Here is a 17457-nt window from a genome sequence, read left to right on the forward strand (position 1 = left end):
CTCCAACATTTTGGAATGATCATTCTTTCCAAGAATGTGTTTTCAGGGGCACAAAGATCACCAAAAAAAAGTCTACTTTTCATGTCACTATTTTCAACTTTTATCATGATCAATTCCACATTATTTTCTCCTGTGATCTTTGTCACATTCTTCTTAATCAAAAACATTACTCCTCCCTGTTTTTCCTATATTTTCTATCCAGTGATTATATAAACCTTGTTCAACACTATTTGGTGGTAGTAGACTTTTTAATTTTGTCTCCACAATTCCCATTATATCTGTTTTTTCTTCCCCCAGAAAACCATTTGATTTATCTAATCCTGAAATCAGACCATCTACATTGGTGTAACTTACTTTTTTTTGCTTTTTCCTCCTTGTGTTCTGTTTCCTGTGTTTCCTTTCTTTTGATATACCATTTTCTTATCCTGAAGTCCAGCATTTTCCAAAAACACTTCCTCTTTTCGGTCTCGGTTCTTCTTTTTTCGTTAGCTTCAGTTTTTATTGTCTTTTCTCTTCCTCATAGCTCATTTCCTTTTTTATCAATATATTTTTGTAGTTTTCACTTTTTGCAAATTTTGCTGTTTTTGCTAATACTTCTGCTATCATTTGTGACCTTAGTTTGATTTTCAGAGGTCGATTTTTTCGAGTATTGTCCCATTCTATGCACTTCTATTTCTTTTTCTATTTCTTGCCCCTCATCTTGTGCCTCTCAGAATTTTTGCTGCAGTATTTCTTTCTCCTCTTTTTCTTTTAAGTACCTAGCTACATTGGGTTTTTCTTTAATACCATATACCACTATGCAGTTTTTAAATCCATAAATTGGTAATATATGAGCTCTCATTCAGGGTAAAAGCTGTCAATCTTGAGTCCAGCACATGATCCAAAACCATGTTAGTGAATTACACATGATTATTAATAGCCATTATGACATACATCAACTGAAGATCTAATTACCAAAAACATTACACCCCATCCCCCATGAAAGAGGTAGTCTGCCAAGGCTTCTACTCACTCCCATCCATCATACATTTACCTCCCTTTCATCTTGCCATCCACCCTTGGATGAAAGGCCATCCCTGTCCCATTCCCACTATTTATTCTAAAAGGCTTCTTTCCCCTTATAAAGGATGTTCCCAGCCAAAGCATGATCCTTCCCTTCACACATCCCAAACCCATTTGTTCTCCTCTTACCTTAGCCCCTTGTGGATCAAGCCCACCCCTTCCTCCTTGCCCACTGCCCAGATCAGAGGCAATGCAGTAAGGCACAGCACACTTACAGCAAGGCCCAGAACCTAAGCTGGTTTACCTTAACTGAAGAATCAGCTTTTCCAAAAGTTTGGTTTCTAAGATGGTTGGTATTATCTCCTCTGATGGGGCAGCATTTCGCCATACACGTTCAAATAAAGTAATTTGTGTACATATTGTACAAGTGTTACAGTACTGTATACCTGTATGTGCATACTATAAATGCAAGATGAATAAAGTACAATATATTTCTGCACTACTGAACTGTACTTACCCTGCCAATCGCCACTAGAATTTGGTACATCATTGGTTTGTTTGGATTGAACAAGCTGTTTGATTGATCTGAAATTTGGTTTAACAAAGTTTGATTTATGAAGGGTTTACTGTACTGCTTTAATACAGGGTGATGACCCTGGTTGTACTACAATATAATATTTTCGTAGTTTCACAAAGGCCATGGAGAGGACAAAAAATTAAATATGCAACATTTGGAATGGTCAATAAGCTTTACTACGATTCTTATAAATTCACTTCATCCACACAGATACTGTACAACTGTCTGTACACATACAAACTTCTGCACGTATATAGCAATAAAAATCTGGCCGAATATAAAATTATTTGAACAAGTTTCTATATATTATGAACAAAAATAATAGAACTCTTCATATAATTTCCCACTCATATATAAGAAAACACCTCCCACTTATATTTACACAACCAAAAACCACATTTATCATCCAGTAAAATCTACACCTGAATCCTTAGAACACTCAATAGCATTACCTTTTGTCAAAGCATGATAGTAAACCCTCATTATTCACTTAATCTTACTGAGATTCAAATCTAATCATTCCTTTGTTGCATAACATCATAAACTGACCAAAATAAATTCAGACATCAAATTTGGCAAATATATCTAATACATTTCTTACAATTCACTGATCTCTTATATACACTATCATGCTTTCCAAATGTTCCAGTTTGGACTATACACAAAAACAAGGATTTGGGAGTTTGAGGCACAGAATGCCCCACAAAAACTCCTGTTAACCTGTAGTTTCCCATAACCAAAACACGGACACTACGATGGGCTGTGCTTTGCACAATTGCCTCATACTTTGTGGTAGGCAGATATGGCTAAAAGTATTTTCCAAGTGAGTCATCAGTATACACGCAAACCTAAGGCCCTTTTCCCCTTATAAGGGAATAGCCAAGTCAAAGAACACAACCAATACATTCATGGTAAAACCCATTTCATGTCTCCCTCCCAATTTAAGCACCTCATTCCTGTTCCTAGTACTGATATTTTTCCTTATAAGGAGAGAAAAAATATTTGAGGTGAATGTTGGTTTGTATTGTATTTCATCATCAATAACCAGAGCAATCAAAATCTCACAGAAGAGAAGGTCACTGAAGTGGACGATGGCCAAGACAAAACACACATCTGCTTTTTACATAATTAAAATTCATTTAACAATCCTCATTATCACTAACTCAAGGATAAAGGGCCACCCCTGTTCCCCACCACACTACTCAGGTCAAGGGAAATGCAGTAAGGCACAGCACTTCCAGAGCAGGTCCTGACAGCCAGAATCTATTTAGCTACCCCTCAAGATATCTAAAACAAATTAAAAGAATATCCCTTCAGCTGTGTCATGCTTTCATCCATTTACTATCTCACTCTCTTGCATTTTCCCTTTCCTGTTTTACAGCTATTTTGTATCCATCTAAAGCCCCCTTCACCCTATCCATCCACCTTGTTCTTGGTCTTCCTCAAAAGCTCACCCCACCCACTTCTGCTTTCCCTTCTCATTTTTACCAATTTCTTCATTCATTCTTAGCACATGCCCAAGCCACCTCAGCACCTATCTTAACAACAGCTCTTTATCATCCTTGTCCTCTGCCTCATCTTTACATTTCTTTTGATGCAATAATGCCAATGGTAAACTGCAATATCAATGAATTCTTAGAGTTCAGTGTCAAAGAATCAATTTCCCTATACTGAAACCAACTCATGATACATAACAATACTTAGAATGAGTTATGAATGCACTTGCAAAATTTGTACATTCTCAAGTAACTGAGGACAACATCACATAAACATCCTAGGAACAATTCTTGCAATATTCCATGCCTTTTCCTGAATTTCACAGAGGTGAATTTTTTTTTAAATCAGTGAAACAATATGCTCTGATAAAGAACAACATTCACCGACTAAGCCACATAAAGATCACATTGAAGAGATTCATTGCAATATTTGAGAGCTCCTCTTCAGCAATTGTGCCTTGCTATGACTGTATACACACTTTCCAGCAATAAATGTGTGCTGGATGTGCACTTGGTCATCATCAGAAAGGATAAGAAAATCAGCATCCGAGTTGAAATCTAACGTTCCTTTTTGTTTCTCAATGCCGAGAGCCTGAGCTGGGTGAAGTGTTGCAGCTTCAATTCCTTCAACTAAGCTCACACCTGAGGGGAACAGAGATTCATATTTTTGAACCGTTAACTACACATGGGAGAGGGTGGTGGAGGGAAGGGTGGTAGATAGAGCATTAATGGACTATGTAGTGGTAAATAGGATTATGATAGGAAGAGTTAAGGATGTACATATGCTAAGGGGAGAGGGTGGGGGAATATCAGATCATTTTTTGGTGGAAGGTAAGTTGAGAGTGGAGGATAGATGGAGGAAGAGGAAAGGGACAAAAGGTAGGGAGGTGCTTAGAGTGAACTCTTTAAATGAAAAGGAAAAGGAGAAGGAGTACAAGAAGAAGCTGAAGGAGTGGGAGGGAGTGAAGGATAGAGTAGAGCTAGGTGTGGAGGAGGAATGGGAATGGTTCAAGGAGGGAGTCACAAAGTGTGCAAAGCTGGTGTGTGAAACAAGAAGGACAGGAAGAAATAGAAGAAAGGGTAGTGAATGGTGGGATGAGGAAACAAAGAAGGTTGTAGAAGAGAAGAAGCGAGCTTTCACAGATTGGTTACAAAATAGGACGAGGGAGTCATATGAGAGGTACAAAGAAAAGAAAAGAGAAGTGAAGCAAAAGGTAAAGGAGGCAAAGAGGAGAGCAGATGTGAAATGGGGTAAGAGTATGACAGAAAATTTTGAAAGTAATAAAAAGATGTTTTGGAAAGAAATTAAGAGAGGAAAAGGTAAAAGATGCAGATGGAGAGATGATAATGGAAGAGAAGGCAGTAAGGGGAAGATGGGCAGAATATTTTAGGGAGTTGCTAAATGTGAAGGAGGATAGGGAGGGAAAGATAGCTGCAGTGGGAAATGCTAAGAAAATGAGAGTGATGAGTGAGGAAAATGGAGGAGAAATAAGGAAGGATGAAGTGACGGCAGTGGTTAAGATGATGAAAGCAGGTAAGGCACCTGGTCTGGATGGATGCCATGCAGAATGTCTAAAAAAAGGAGGTACAGTGATGGTGGACTGGCTGGTGAGGTTATTTAATGTTTGCTGGAGAGAGGGTAGAGTGCCGGAGGACTGGAAGAGTGCCTGTATAGTCCCACTTTACAAGAGAAAAGGGGACAAGTGTGAATGTAGTAGTTTCAGAGGGATTAGCTTGTTAAGTGTAGTTGGGAAGGCTTATGGGAGGGTCTTGATTGAGAGGATTAGGAGAGGAACAGAGGGAGTAATTGGTGAGGAACAGTGTGGATTTAGGACGGGTAAAGGTTGTGTAGATCAGATTTTTGTGGTAAGACAGATATGTGAGAAAGCTATAGGAAAGCGGAAGGATGTTTTTTGGGCCTTTATGGACCTGGAAAAGGCTTATGACAGGGTAGACAGAAAGGCACTGTGGGAGGTTTTGAGGATATAGGGGATAGGAGGAAAGCTTCTAGGAGCTGTCAAGAGTTTTTATGAGAGTAGTAGAGCTTGTGTCAGGATTAGAAATGGAGAGAGTGAGTGGTTCAAGGTAAAGGTGGGACTTCGTCAAGGATGCGTTATGTCGCCCTGGCTGTTCAACTTATACATGGATGGGGTAGTGCGAGAGGTATGCAAGGGTTGTGGGTCAGGGATTGGAGATGGTTAAAGAAAATGGAGAAAAGTGGGAGGTGAGCCAGCTTTTGTTTGCGGACGACACTGCGCTTGTGGCAGGATCGGAGGAGGGATTGAGGAAGTTGATGACAGAGTTTGGGAGAGTGTGTGATAGAAGAAAGCTGAAGATAAATATGGGTAAAAGTAAGGTGATGAGATGTACAAGGGGTGAAAGTGGCAGTAGACTGGAAGTGAGCATTAAGGGAGAGCGACTGGAGGAAGTGGAAAGTTTTAGATACTTGGGTGCAAATATGGCAGGAAAAGATGGAGTGAAGGTGGAGGTAGAATGTAGATTGAGAGAAGCAAGTAAATGCATTGGTGGATTAAAAAGTGTAATGAGGAATAGACATTTGGGAATGGATGCGAAGAGGAGACTATATGAAGGAGTGATTGTGCCAACAGCACTGTATGGGGCAGAAACATGGAACATAAGGGAGGAAGAGAGAAGGAATTTGAATGTGTTTGAGATGAGGTGTCTGAGAAGTATGATGGGGGTTACTAGGCTGGATAGAGTGAGAAATGAGGAGGTGAGGAGGAGAACAGGGGTGGAAAGGGGGTTGGGAGATAGGGTTGATGAAAGAGTATTAGGATGGTTTGGACACATGGAAAGAATGAGTGAAGAAAGACTGGTAAATGAGGTATGGAAGGCAGATGTGGAGGGAGTGAACATGAGGGGACGTCCTAGGATGAGGTGGATGGATGGGGTGAAGGGGACTTTGGGGAAGAGGGGAATGTCTGTTGAGGAAGGACGGGAGAGGACAGAAGACGGGTGAATGGAGAATGGTTGTATATGGATGATGTTGTGATGCATGAGGTGGAATGGGTGGGGGGATAGGGGGTGAGGTAGTATGTGTTAGCAAATTTTGATGCAGCCCGAAGGGATTTCTCCCCGTCTTCTCCTTTATGCATGGGGGGATGGAGAGGGACGGTTGCCAATTTAATGAAGCGACCTTGCTGTGGATGTGCTGTGTCTTGCGACACTGCTTCTGACCCAGGGTAGTGGACAAGGTGCAGGGATGACCCGTCATCCAGGAGGTGCTAAGATGAGAGGGAGGGTGGAGGGGTGTGGAGTGTATTTAGGGATGGAATGGGTGGGAATGATTTTATGCCTTTTCCTTTTTGGCTACCTCCCTTGTAAGGGGGAAAAAGCCTTGGTATATGTATGTATGTAACTACACAAGGTGAATGAAGAGTGGTTGTGTGTGGATGATGCTGTGATGCATGATATCGTGATGCATGAGGTGGAATGGGTAGGGGATAGGGGGTGAGGTAGTATGTGTGAGAAAATTTGACGCAGCCCAAAGGGATTTCTCCCCGTCTTCTTTTCTGCATGGGGGGACAGAGAGGGGGGTTACCAATTTAATGAAGCAGCCTTGCTGTGGATGTGCTGTTTCTTACAACACAACTTCTGACCCAGGGCAGTGGACAAGATGCAGGGCTGACCCGTCACCCAGGAGGTGCCAAGATAGGAGGGAGGGTAGATGGTGGAGAGGAGTGGAGTGTATTGGGGATGGCATGGGTGGAAATGGTTTGTATGCCTTTGTTTTTTTGGCTACCTCCCTTGTAAGGGGGAAAAAGCCTTGGTATATGTATGTAACAACACAAGGGAATAAATATACACTAGAAAGTACTTTGCCCTACTGGTATGTTTCCGGGCAGCCAAAACAAGTGACAGCCACTGGTAGCTACTGAAAGCTCCAACTGAAGACAACTAAAAAGCCCAATTGGGCCCAAACACATTGTAGTAGCACACACCAGTGCAACAATGATCTTGAATTAATTGGACCCACATACAACAAACTATTGTATTTCATTGCCAATTAGTAGCTCTTATCCTATAATATCACAATGAAGAAGTGGAGTCCAAAAATGATCTGAAAGTTACTGAACTTAGAAACAATAATCTCAATTCTACTGGACTTGTAAAAATTTATCAGTTTCACTCAACTTGCAAAAAATAAAAAAATCAATCAATCAATTGATCAATAAATAAATTAATTAACTTTACTGGACTTACAAACACTCTAAATCTAACCAGTTCACAATCATCTCAAAACTATAAAACATAAACAATAATCTTGAAAGTAAATATTCCAACACACAAAGGGAATCACCCTACTGAAGAAGTTCACAAATCATTAAGTCTTAACCACCACATTTCTTTTTTAAATAGCCATTTCACAGCCAATAATCATTCAAGAACAATTACAAATGTGACACATGTTCTGAAACAATACCTACCTGCTGCTTTGATGAATCTTCGCACACAGTCGTCCATAGTGGCAATTGAACCCGCCAGGGTGTTGGTGCCAACAATCTTTGCCTGCCGTCCCACTACTTCTAAGGCCAACTGTCCAATGTAGTGCTTGCCTTCCCCAAGCCCCATGGCAGATATTGCATCAGTCACCAATACTAAGCCTGGAAAGAATGATGGGGGAAAAATCAATCAATATCTTCTGACTATTCTCTTTTAAGAGAAAGGAAATAGGCTGGAGAAAGTAGATAGCTTCAGGTACTTGTGGGCACATGTGGCAGGAAAGAGAGGAGCGGAAGTGGAGGTAGATTGTAGATTGAAAGAAGAAAGGGAAAATAACAAATTGTAATGACAAATAGACATTTGGGAATGGTTGCTAAGAGAAGATTGTATGAAAGGGTGATTGTGCCAACAACACTATATGGGACAGAGATACTGAACATAAGAGAAGAGAGGAAGAGTTTAAATGTGCTTGAGATGAAATGTCTGAGAAGTACGGTAGGGGTTACAAGGTTGGATAGAGTGAGAAACAAGGTGAGGAAAAGAGCAGGGGTGGAAAAGGAGATGGCAAATACAGCTGTTGAAAGAGTATTGGGATGGTATGGACACATGGAAAGAGTGAAGAAAGATTAGTAAAAGAAGTGTGGAAGACAGAGGTGGATGGAGCAAACATGAGGGGATGACCAAGGATGAGATGGATGGAGTGGGTAAAAGGAGCACTGAGCAAGAAGGGATGTCTGTTGAGGAAGGGAGAAGGCAGAAGATAGGGGTGAGTGGTGAACGATTGTGTATGGATGATACTGTGATGCATAATAAGGAGTGGGAGGGGGTGGGGGTGGGGGGGTTAGGGAGTGGTTATGACTGTGTGAATGATATTTTGACACAGAGAAGGGATATTTTTTTTTTTTTTTTTCAATTAAATGAAGTGGCCTTGCTGTGGATGTGCTGTGTCTTGCTGCATTATTTCTGACCCATGGCAATGAACAAGGTGCAGGGATGACCCGTCATCCTGGAGTAGCCACGATGAGAGGAAGGAGTGATGTATGGGGATGAAATGGGTGGGAGTGGAATTATGCTTTTTGACTTTGGCTACCTCCCTTGTAAGAGGGAAGTCCCTATTATGTATGTTAAGAAATCATAAATACTAAATTCCCTTTCAATCAAAGACCATGGAACTTCATGCAAGCCTTATGGTTTCTTGCAGTCTCCTTCATTCTTATATTTTTATCAAGTTATCAATCCCTTTAATTGGAACTTTAAAAAAAAAAAAAAAAAATTCTATAGAATTAACCCAGATGATTTTATTTGGCTAAGGCATAGACTTGGGGGCAGATCAGTTCACAAGCAATCCAGATCCCACTGTCTCCAGTCTATCCCCCAACAGAATTAAACAATCTTGCATTAGTTAAAATAAACCATGAAAAATATCAACTAGTCAAATGAGCTAAATTCAGTTAAAACTAAGAACATGTCATGATACACTGATGATTTGGTGCTCCCTAAAATTTAAGGTTTTAGCGAGATCCAGAATGGCCCATAAAATGCGAAGCTTGAATGAATTGATAACAACATCAGTCACAGGACTGCAAGTCAATTGAGCAAAAGACATAGCTTAACAAGAACATCCGCTTCTGTCTAGAAGCATGGCTTCACAGCCACAGTGGTCCGCCACTGGTAATGTCATAAAGAAAATAACATCTATTGGCCATGAGGGGGCAGAAAAAGAGGATTGGTAATTAAATGAAGTGGTCTTGCTGCATTGCTTCTGACCCACAACAGTGGATGGGATACAGGAATGACCCATCATCCACAAGGAGCTAAGATGAGAAGGGGGATGGATAGTGGATGCGAGTGGTATGGGTGGGAGTGGGTATGTGCCTTTTGATTTGGCTACCTCCCTTATAAGGGGGAAAAAGTCCCTGTCATATAGACAGATTAACCAGAATAACACTTGTACAGTGTAACACTGCACTGGTGAGTTCAAGTTTGTCATAACATCACTATAATTTCAATACATTTCAACAAATTATATCATTTTCATGCATCTCAATAATGACATGCACTGGCCATACCTGATGGATCAGTCCGATGAGCAATCCGTAATGCTGCTGGATGTGTGTGGATGCCATCAGCTATGATGCCATAGAAGACCTTGTGGTTGATAAACTTGCTAGTCAACAGCCCAACAAGACCTGGGTCTCTGTGATGGAACTATAAAGAAATATGTGGATGCACTAATATTACTATCTCTACAAGAATGAAAAAAAGGAGACAGAGGGCAAGGAAGGAGGGAGAGGGAGGTGGGGGGAGGGGGGCAGGCTGCTTAACAAAATTTCCAATAAACAATCAAGGCAATAGGGTAACAGTAGATAACTTAAATCTGAACACATATTACACAAGAGCATCTTTATATGTTCACTTACTGGAAGCATTGCATTAAAGAGGTGTGTGATAAAGGAAGCTCCACTGTTGACGGCAACTTCTCCATCTACTAGGTTGGCTGTGGAGTGACCTGGGAGCAAGAAAACCAAAGGATATGATTAGCCCATTATTCCATTAAAGATCAGTGAAATAGTTTCTACACTCCTGAACAGAATTACTAATATAATCTTTAACATTTTGAGCATTAGTGATTTTCCCCCCAGCTCACTCACCAATGGACACAATAATGTTCATCTTTGACAATTCTTTTATGACTTCCGAGGCATTAGGCAATTCGGGTGCAAGTGTAATCATGCAAACATTGCTGAGGTCACCAAACACCTCCTGAACAGTCTTGTAACCCTGAAAAAGAAAACACAAATATGAAAGGATCTGTACTCAACAAGATGGGCCATCGTGCTTCTAAAACAAATGTCAATTCAACACAAAAAAATAACTTTTGCCTTGTATTTCACTAACTGGAAATCTGTAGCCCTACAGTGGTTGGTAAAAGTCCTCCAGGTTCCCCATGGATCTCCCTAAGAAGAAACTTTGGATTGTTGCCTGTGTTGTATCGATTTGATTCAGTTTAACATCACAAATTCCCACTATCAGGAGGCTAGGGTGGTGCCCCTTACAGGGGACTTTGCAACTTGGAATTTATGTACCATGACCTTAGTCCAACTCGCTGGTGGCAGGTTCAAACTGCTGTCACTTCAACCTCCATAGCAAGTAGTGACATTCACCTGCTTGCCCAGCAGGCATTGTGCTGTATTAGTTTGGGAGAAGAGCTCTCTGCACAGGAGATGAAAACCTCTATCAACATCATCAATCTTTTCTCCCCTTTTATGGAGAGCTGATGATTAGTGACTGCTCTCCTCCTCCTCCTACCACCTCATGAAATAGGTGCACACCCACATTAACAACACAGACAACAGTTCAATGTTTCCTTCCAGACAGATTTATGGGAGGGCCCAAACCTGTTGCTTGTTTCTGTGGAGCTGTGGGCTTTCAGTCAGGAAAAACTGAGGCAACAATTATAATTTGTCATGCTAACATCCACAGCCTAACTGTGGATGAGCTGTGTCTTGCTGCATTGCCTCTGACCCACGGCAATGGATTATCATCCAGGAGGAGCCAAGATCAGAGGGAGGGAGGGGGGGTGAATGGAAGTGGAGTGGGTGGGAATGAAATGGGTGGGAGTGGCATTATGCCTTTTGACTTTGACTACCTCCCTTGTAAGGGGAAAAAGCCCTTAGTATATGTATGTATGTCCTTGAATGAAAATCAAATCATTGTAGAGTAACTTCAAGAAAAATGAACATTAATCATGGACAGATTGTAGATTGAAAGAAGCAAGTAAATACCTTGGGGGATTAAAAAGTGTCATGAAAAATAAGCATTTGGGAATGGATGCAAAGAGGGGACTATATGAATGGGTGATTGTACCGATGGCACTGTATGGGGCAGACATGGAATTTAAGAGAGGCAGAGGGGAAAAGTTTAAATGCTGAGAAGTATGATAGGGGTTACAAAGTTGGATAGGATGAGAAATTAGGAGGTGAGGAGGAGAGCTGGGGTGGAAAAGATGACAGATAGAGCTGTTGAAAGAGTATTAGGATGGTTTGGACACATGGAAAGAAAGAGTGAAGAAAGATTAGTCAAAGAGGTGTGCAAGGCAGAGGTGGAGGGAATGAACTTAAGGGGATGACCAAGGACGAGATGGGTGGATGGGGTGAAAGGGGTACTGAGAAAGAGGGGGATGTCTGTTGAGCAAGGAAGGGAGAAGGCAGGAGATAGGGGTATGTGGAGAATAACTGTGTATAGATGATACTGTGATGCAAAGGAATGAGTGGGGGTTGGGGGTAGAGAGTGGTTATGTATGAATGATATTTTGACACAGCCTGAAGTGATTTCTCCCCATCTTCTCTTTTCCTGAATGAGGGGACGTAGAGGGGGTTCATCACTTAAATGAAGCACCCTTGCTGTGGATGTACTGTGTCTTGCTGCACTGCTTCTGACCCAGAGCAGTGGGTCAGACGCATCCACAAGGAGCTAAGATGAGAGGGTGGAAAGGGTGGTGGATGGGAGTGGAATGGGTGGGAGTGGGTATTTGCCTTTTGATTTGGCTACCTCCCTTGTATGGGGGATAAATCCCTTGATAAATAGACAGACAGACAGATGAACTTGCAAGTTACTCACATTTGTAAAGGTTCGAATACACTGCAAAGGATGTGCTCCAATCTTATCTGGGCTTATGAAAGGTCCTTCCACGTGAACACCTAAGACCCCAGCACCATCAGCACCCCCTGGGGTGGGTCGAATCTTTGGCAGAACCTGAAACATAGATCCTCAGCTTTAAGGATATGTTTAAACCACGTTTCCCCTTGAAAGAGGGAGGAAGGAGTCAATGCACATACATCATAATTGTATAAAATCCATTAAATCCCCCCCCCATCCACTTTGAGGGTGGAAGAGTAAGCAGAGTACAGGAATACCCTACTATTCAACATTTTAAAAACCATATTTTCACTCTTTTTTGAAAATGAAGAATTAGGCATCATTTCTGCAATCCAAATATTCTGCTCCTCTCCAAATCTGAAAGTGCTTTGATACCTACAGTCTGGTGACATAGAAACAGTCCCACACTAATACAATACACCTGGATTTCTTAATCCAACACTAAACCACCACCACTTGTGCGGAGGTTTGGGCCCAGGACAGAAACCCACTTTGGGAATTGCTCCAGGACATAAAACACCACCAAATTCCAAAGTGAGATTATGTCCTGGGCCCAAACATCCACACGAGAGGCAGTTGGTACATGTTGGATTAAGAGACCTAAGTATACAGACATCCATATGCCTGAGTCAATGTTGGACAGTACAAGAAAACATGATGCCTGTCTTCTGTGAGGTGACTACACCTTGGGCACCTGGCATCAGGTGGCAGGCCAATTCTGTGCCGATGCAGTTTTCATGCCGGGTGATAACCTCAGGTAAGTGTTATTCATATACATCTTAGAACAGTTTTCTCTTTTAGGTTTGTGTCAAGGGTGCCTGATATAGGACTACATTTGTTGGGCTCTGAGTATAGTTTATTTCTTAATCTGTGTTGCATTTCTGTAAAGAGGTAACCTGGGGAGCTGAGTTTTGGAAGACATTTGAGTAGTATGCTGCAGTTGTTGGCTTCTTGATATGTCCAATGGGTTGAGGTCATGTGATGTGACATGTTATGTGATGTGACATGACATGTTATGTGATATGACATGTGACATGATGTGGTGTGTCATGGCATTATGTGATGTGCCATAACATTATGTGATGTGGTATGTTATATGACATGTGACATGATGTGGTGTGCCATGGCATTATGTGATGTGGTATGTTACATGTTATGTGATGTAGTATGACATATGATGTGATGTTATGTAATGTGACATGATGTTATGATATGACATGTGATGACATGTTATGTGATGTGACATGACATTATGTGACATGATGTTATATGATGTGACATGACATGCAACATGTGACACATGATGTGATGGATGTGTGGGTTTCATGGCTCCTATGTAGACCTATATGCCAATCACCTTCATGTGCTGCTTTATGGGTAGAATATCTAGTAGGTACATGCCTTTGACTTAGCTACCTCCCTTATATGGGAGAAAAAGCTCTTGGAATACAGATCAATTTAATCCATGAGTACAAATGGCCTATCAGGGTTGTATTTGTGCTTCACTTTTCTTAAGGCTTTATTTGGCACTGTTTTGAGGTTTTCTTTGAAGAAGCAGACATTTGGTGTCCCCAACAACGATATGTACATGTCAATTTTATTGTACCCCCCCATAAACAAGATCTGTGAAAATCAGGCCCTTATCTGCCGGCACAAGAGATAAGAGGATAAGGGTTACAAAAGATACAAGATAAGAAGAAGAAGAGTTACAACAGATATGAGATAAGAAGAGACTATGCGCATCTGTGGTACACCTCAAGGGCACACTTTTAAATCTATGGCAACCTGATATGGTATCTTCAATATAGTTGCTTACTGATACTGTTCTTGTGATACTAAACTGTTTCATTCAGCTGAGAAACCGATCCAGATTAGATGGGATCAGTGACAGGTTCCTCCACAATAGGCTTCTTCCAGAAGACAAAATCTGATAACTTTCTCATTTCAGTCTAAGGGTGCTCCTCTGACCTCCATTAAAAAATAAATTGAAATATTTAAATAAATAATTAAATAAATATATAGACAATAGAATATAACTAAATATAAAAAAATCTACTAACCTTCTTACATCTCTTCTTTACCTCCTCAGCATGATACTATCCCCAAGGATACAAAAACCCTGGTCATTGATGACAAAAATAAGGAAGATTTGTGCCTTGCTGCACTGCATCTGATCCATACAATACGACAAGGAATAGAGTTACCCTTCATCCCACCAAGATGTGATGAGAGGTGTTATGCTTTTGTGTATTTGTATTTTTTTCTTTCATGTTTTTCAATATGAATGTGTGTGGTTTGACTTAGCCACCCCGATTTATAAGGAGTAGATGACTACTGAGATGCACTGTTTTAATACTGGAGGGTGACATGAGCATAGATATGCTAGTAAAATTCTTATGCTCAGGACTATCACAATAATAATCCTAATAATAATTTTAATAATATAATTGTAATAATATAATATAACATTGTAATAAAACCAACAGTCCTGTACAGATGTGAGACATGGACACTGACAAAAGAAAGAGAGAAGAGACTGGTAATTTTTGAAAACAATATCATGAGAAGAATCCTCGACCCAGTATATGATGAAAAAGAAGGGAAATGGAGACAAAGACATAACAGGGAAATTAGAGATCAGACCGGACAACCGTATATTCAGGATGAAATACGGGGAAGAAGAGCAAGGTGGGCTGGACACTGCATCTGAATGGAGGCAGACAGACTACCAAGTAAGGTGATGGAAGGAGGAATAGAGGGCAGACAACCATTAGGGAGACCCAGGTACAGATGGATGGATGGAGTAAGGAAGGACGTGGAGAAGGTGGCATCAAGAGAGGACTGGAAAGAATTGGCAGAGGATAGAACCATATGGAGAGGCATAGTGAAAGCGGTGAAGGGCCGACCGGCCTGACAACCAACAGAGTAAGAGTAAGGGTTAGTAATAATTATGGTGGCAATAACAAAACTAGTGGTAAAGATAATTGGTCGACATATATAAAGGGAGGCAGAGGCAAGGAATATATACATAATGGCAACACACCTCATGATACACATTAGTCGGAGATGTGACAATCGTGGGACAGAAGGAGGTCACTCCTGTGCTCAGAAGTCCTTTAGCCACCACTTTCACTACCTTCTCGATTTCTTTTGTGTCCGAAGAAAAGTCGTATCCAAAGCCACCTAAGGAAAATTATGTCATGAGATAATCCATATAGTTGAAGATGGCAAAGCACAACTATACAATCTCACAGCATTTGCCCAATTATGGAGCAAATAACTGATTATCAAAGCTACCATGAGGTTCAAAATTTAATACAATTAAAAGTTAACAACCCACAGTTTTTGTATGCAGGAACATGAGTGAGGCAATTCTCCCTTGTGTTTAATGTTCACAGTCCTTGTTTGTAGAATAGTTTATTCTAAAGCAATTATATATAAGAAAGTTTATTTTAATCTAGATCTGGGTTGTGAATAGGGATATTGTTATTATTCTTACACACAAAAAAATATACTAAGCACTAAAACTAGTGGTACTCACCATTAATCTGTACATCTATGAATCCTGGTACAATGATCCCTCCATTACAGTCCACATAAATATCCGCCCTTTTCTGTTCTTCAAAGAAAACTGGTTCTGGATCCAGGATCTTGCCATTCCGTACCCACAGGTCATCTTTGATAACTTGACTGTCTCTAATAAGTTTACAGTTGTGGTACTTATACGTGATTCCCTTGTCTGACTTCATGGTTATGCTTATTACAGTCTTGATCAATGTAGCAACTCTTCATCAGCTGTAAAGACACCATTACTTATATATATACCAAGTAGAATATCATATCAAAGATTTATCTTTCTGCAAATACAAATTGTGTCAAAAAGTTCATATCTAATATACATATACTTGCTTTTTTTTAGAAATTCATTACCTAGCATTAAATATTACTCATACATCAACATTATGAAGTTCCATGACCTGACCTAGCTTTCCTGGGACAACCTTGAAACTAGTTTAAACAAAAAATTGAACTCTTGGATATTTGTTTTCTATTATATGCCACTACATAAAATAAATCTGCCTACCTTTATCAGTGTACATAGCTGCTAGTTTCGTTTCATCTTTAGCGGATGTCCCCATATATGCCTACGAGTTTCCTAATATCCTTGTTACCAACTCTATCGTTCACAAAAAATACAAAGACAGTGGCTTCACCTGCAACGTCCACAACCTATATGCAGTTTTAAGTCTTACCTGATATCTTACTATTCTTAATTGTACTGGTAATATAGCTCCGTATGTCCTTGTAACACTTTAACACATTTAAGACACGATCAACACTGCTTTTCACCACGAAAGTTACGCATCTTCTGTAGATTGGCAACCGGTCCGGTGCTTGAGTGTTTACTCTGATCAGCTGTTGTCATTTGGCTGGCGTATGCTACTACAATTTTTCTAATTGTTTCGCTCGATTACTTTCAGATTTTGCCACACAGTCCTTCATTATAATTTGTTCGTAAAAAGTACCGTAAATGGAAGTGAAAACATAAAATCAGTAAACACATACGCACTTCACTAATTTTTGGAAACTGATATCCATCAAACACCAGGAAATTCACCAAAATTGTTAAGTTCAGTTGTAAAGAGCAATGGAATTGTACTTTATAATTTTGAAAAATCGTAGTTTGAATAAGATAAGTTCTATCCGAGCAGGTTTCTGTCTGTTTTTCTCTGATGATTTCCGTAAACGAATGAAGTGAACTTGAAACATGGTATGCATTTCTATAATGGAAAAGCATAATGATAATCGAAAAAAATTAGATCTAAACTTTATGACAGTGGTTATCTTTATGTGACTGTAAAGTATATCCTGTGACTTATCTTTCGACGAGTTCCGGTGATATAAACACCGTGCTCAAAGTGTCGAGTGATTGTGTTCTCACCGGTTTAGACAGGTTTCTTAATTAGCTAAAGTCATGAATTCACAGCGTCTGTTTGACGCTGCCATGAAGTTAAACATGTTCAACTTTAACCCTCGAGTCCAAAATTCCCTGTAATATTTTGCTGTGAGTCTGCGTAGAAATTTCCTTGTATGCAAAATTTACCTTCTCTGATAATTTAAGCAAATACGCACAATTAGAAGGTAGAAGAGAAAAAAAACAAAGCAATTTTTGGTTTGACGGTTGGCAAATTACCATATTTTTTAGAGAATTTATAAGTTGATGTTTGGGTGGAACTTCTTTATTGAATGGATTTTAAT

At 40.2% G+C, this 17457-nt stretch overlaps 1 protein-coding gene across 2 annotated transcripts; it reads right to left on the reverse strand.

Moving 5' to 3' along the window:
• Positions 1-1732: 1732 nt before the first annotated feature.
• On the reverse strand, positions 1733-16981 carry LOC143025830 (N-acetylglucosamine-6-phosphate deacetylase). 2 transcript variants are annotated; one of them, XM_076185849.1, is made up of 9 exons: positions 16283-16981; positions 15740-15993; positions 15242-15381; positions 12160-12294; positions 10191-10320; positions 9960-10048; positions 9609-9747; positions 7524-7700; positions 1733-3717 (listed from the first exon to the last, which is right to left on the reverse strand). In XM_076185849.1, the coding sequence occupies exons 2-9, from the start codon at positions 15945-15947 to the stop codon at positions 3494-3496; spliced, it is 1242 nt and encodes a 413-aa protein (XP_076041964.1). In that variant the 5' UTR covers positions 15948-15993; positions 16283-16981; the 3' UTR covers positions 1733-3493. The 2 variants fall into 2 exon arrangements, with proteins under 2 accessions (XP_076041964.1, XP_076041959.1); XM_076185844.1 differs by having other exon boundaries at positions 16452-16979.
• Positions 16982-17457: the final 476 nt, after the last annotated feature.

This window comes from Oratosquilla oratoria, chromosome 1 (assembly GCF_046742065.1).
Source record: "Oratosquilla oratoria isolate Oo_2021 chromosome 1, ASM4674206v1, whole genome shotgun sequence".
In the NCBI taxonomy this organism is placed as follows: domain Eukaryota; kingdom Metazoa; phylum Arthropoda; class Malacostraca; order Stomatopoda; family Squillidae; genus Oratosquilla; species Oratosquilla oratoria.

What these genes read in the sequence shown, in the direction of transcription:
- LOC143025830 (XM_076185849.1), bottom strand. Translation starts at nt 15,947, where the DNA reads ATGAAGTCAGACAAGGGAATCACGTATAAGTACCACAACTGTAAACTT. An exon ending in GAACATTATTGTGTCCATTG is followed by an intron (nt 10,049 to 10,190) that starts GTGAGTGAGCTG and finishes TCTTGCTCCCAG; the next exon opens with GTCACTCCACAGCCAACCTA. An exon ending in TCTTTAATGCAATGCTTCCA is followed by an intron (nt 9,748 to 9,959) that starts GTAAGTGAACAT and finishes ATTTCTTTATAG; the next exon opens with TTCCATCACAGAGACCCAGG.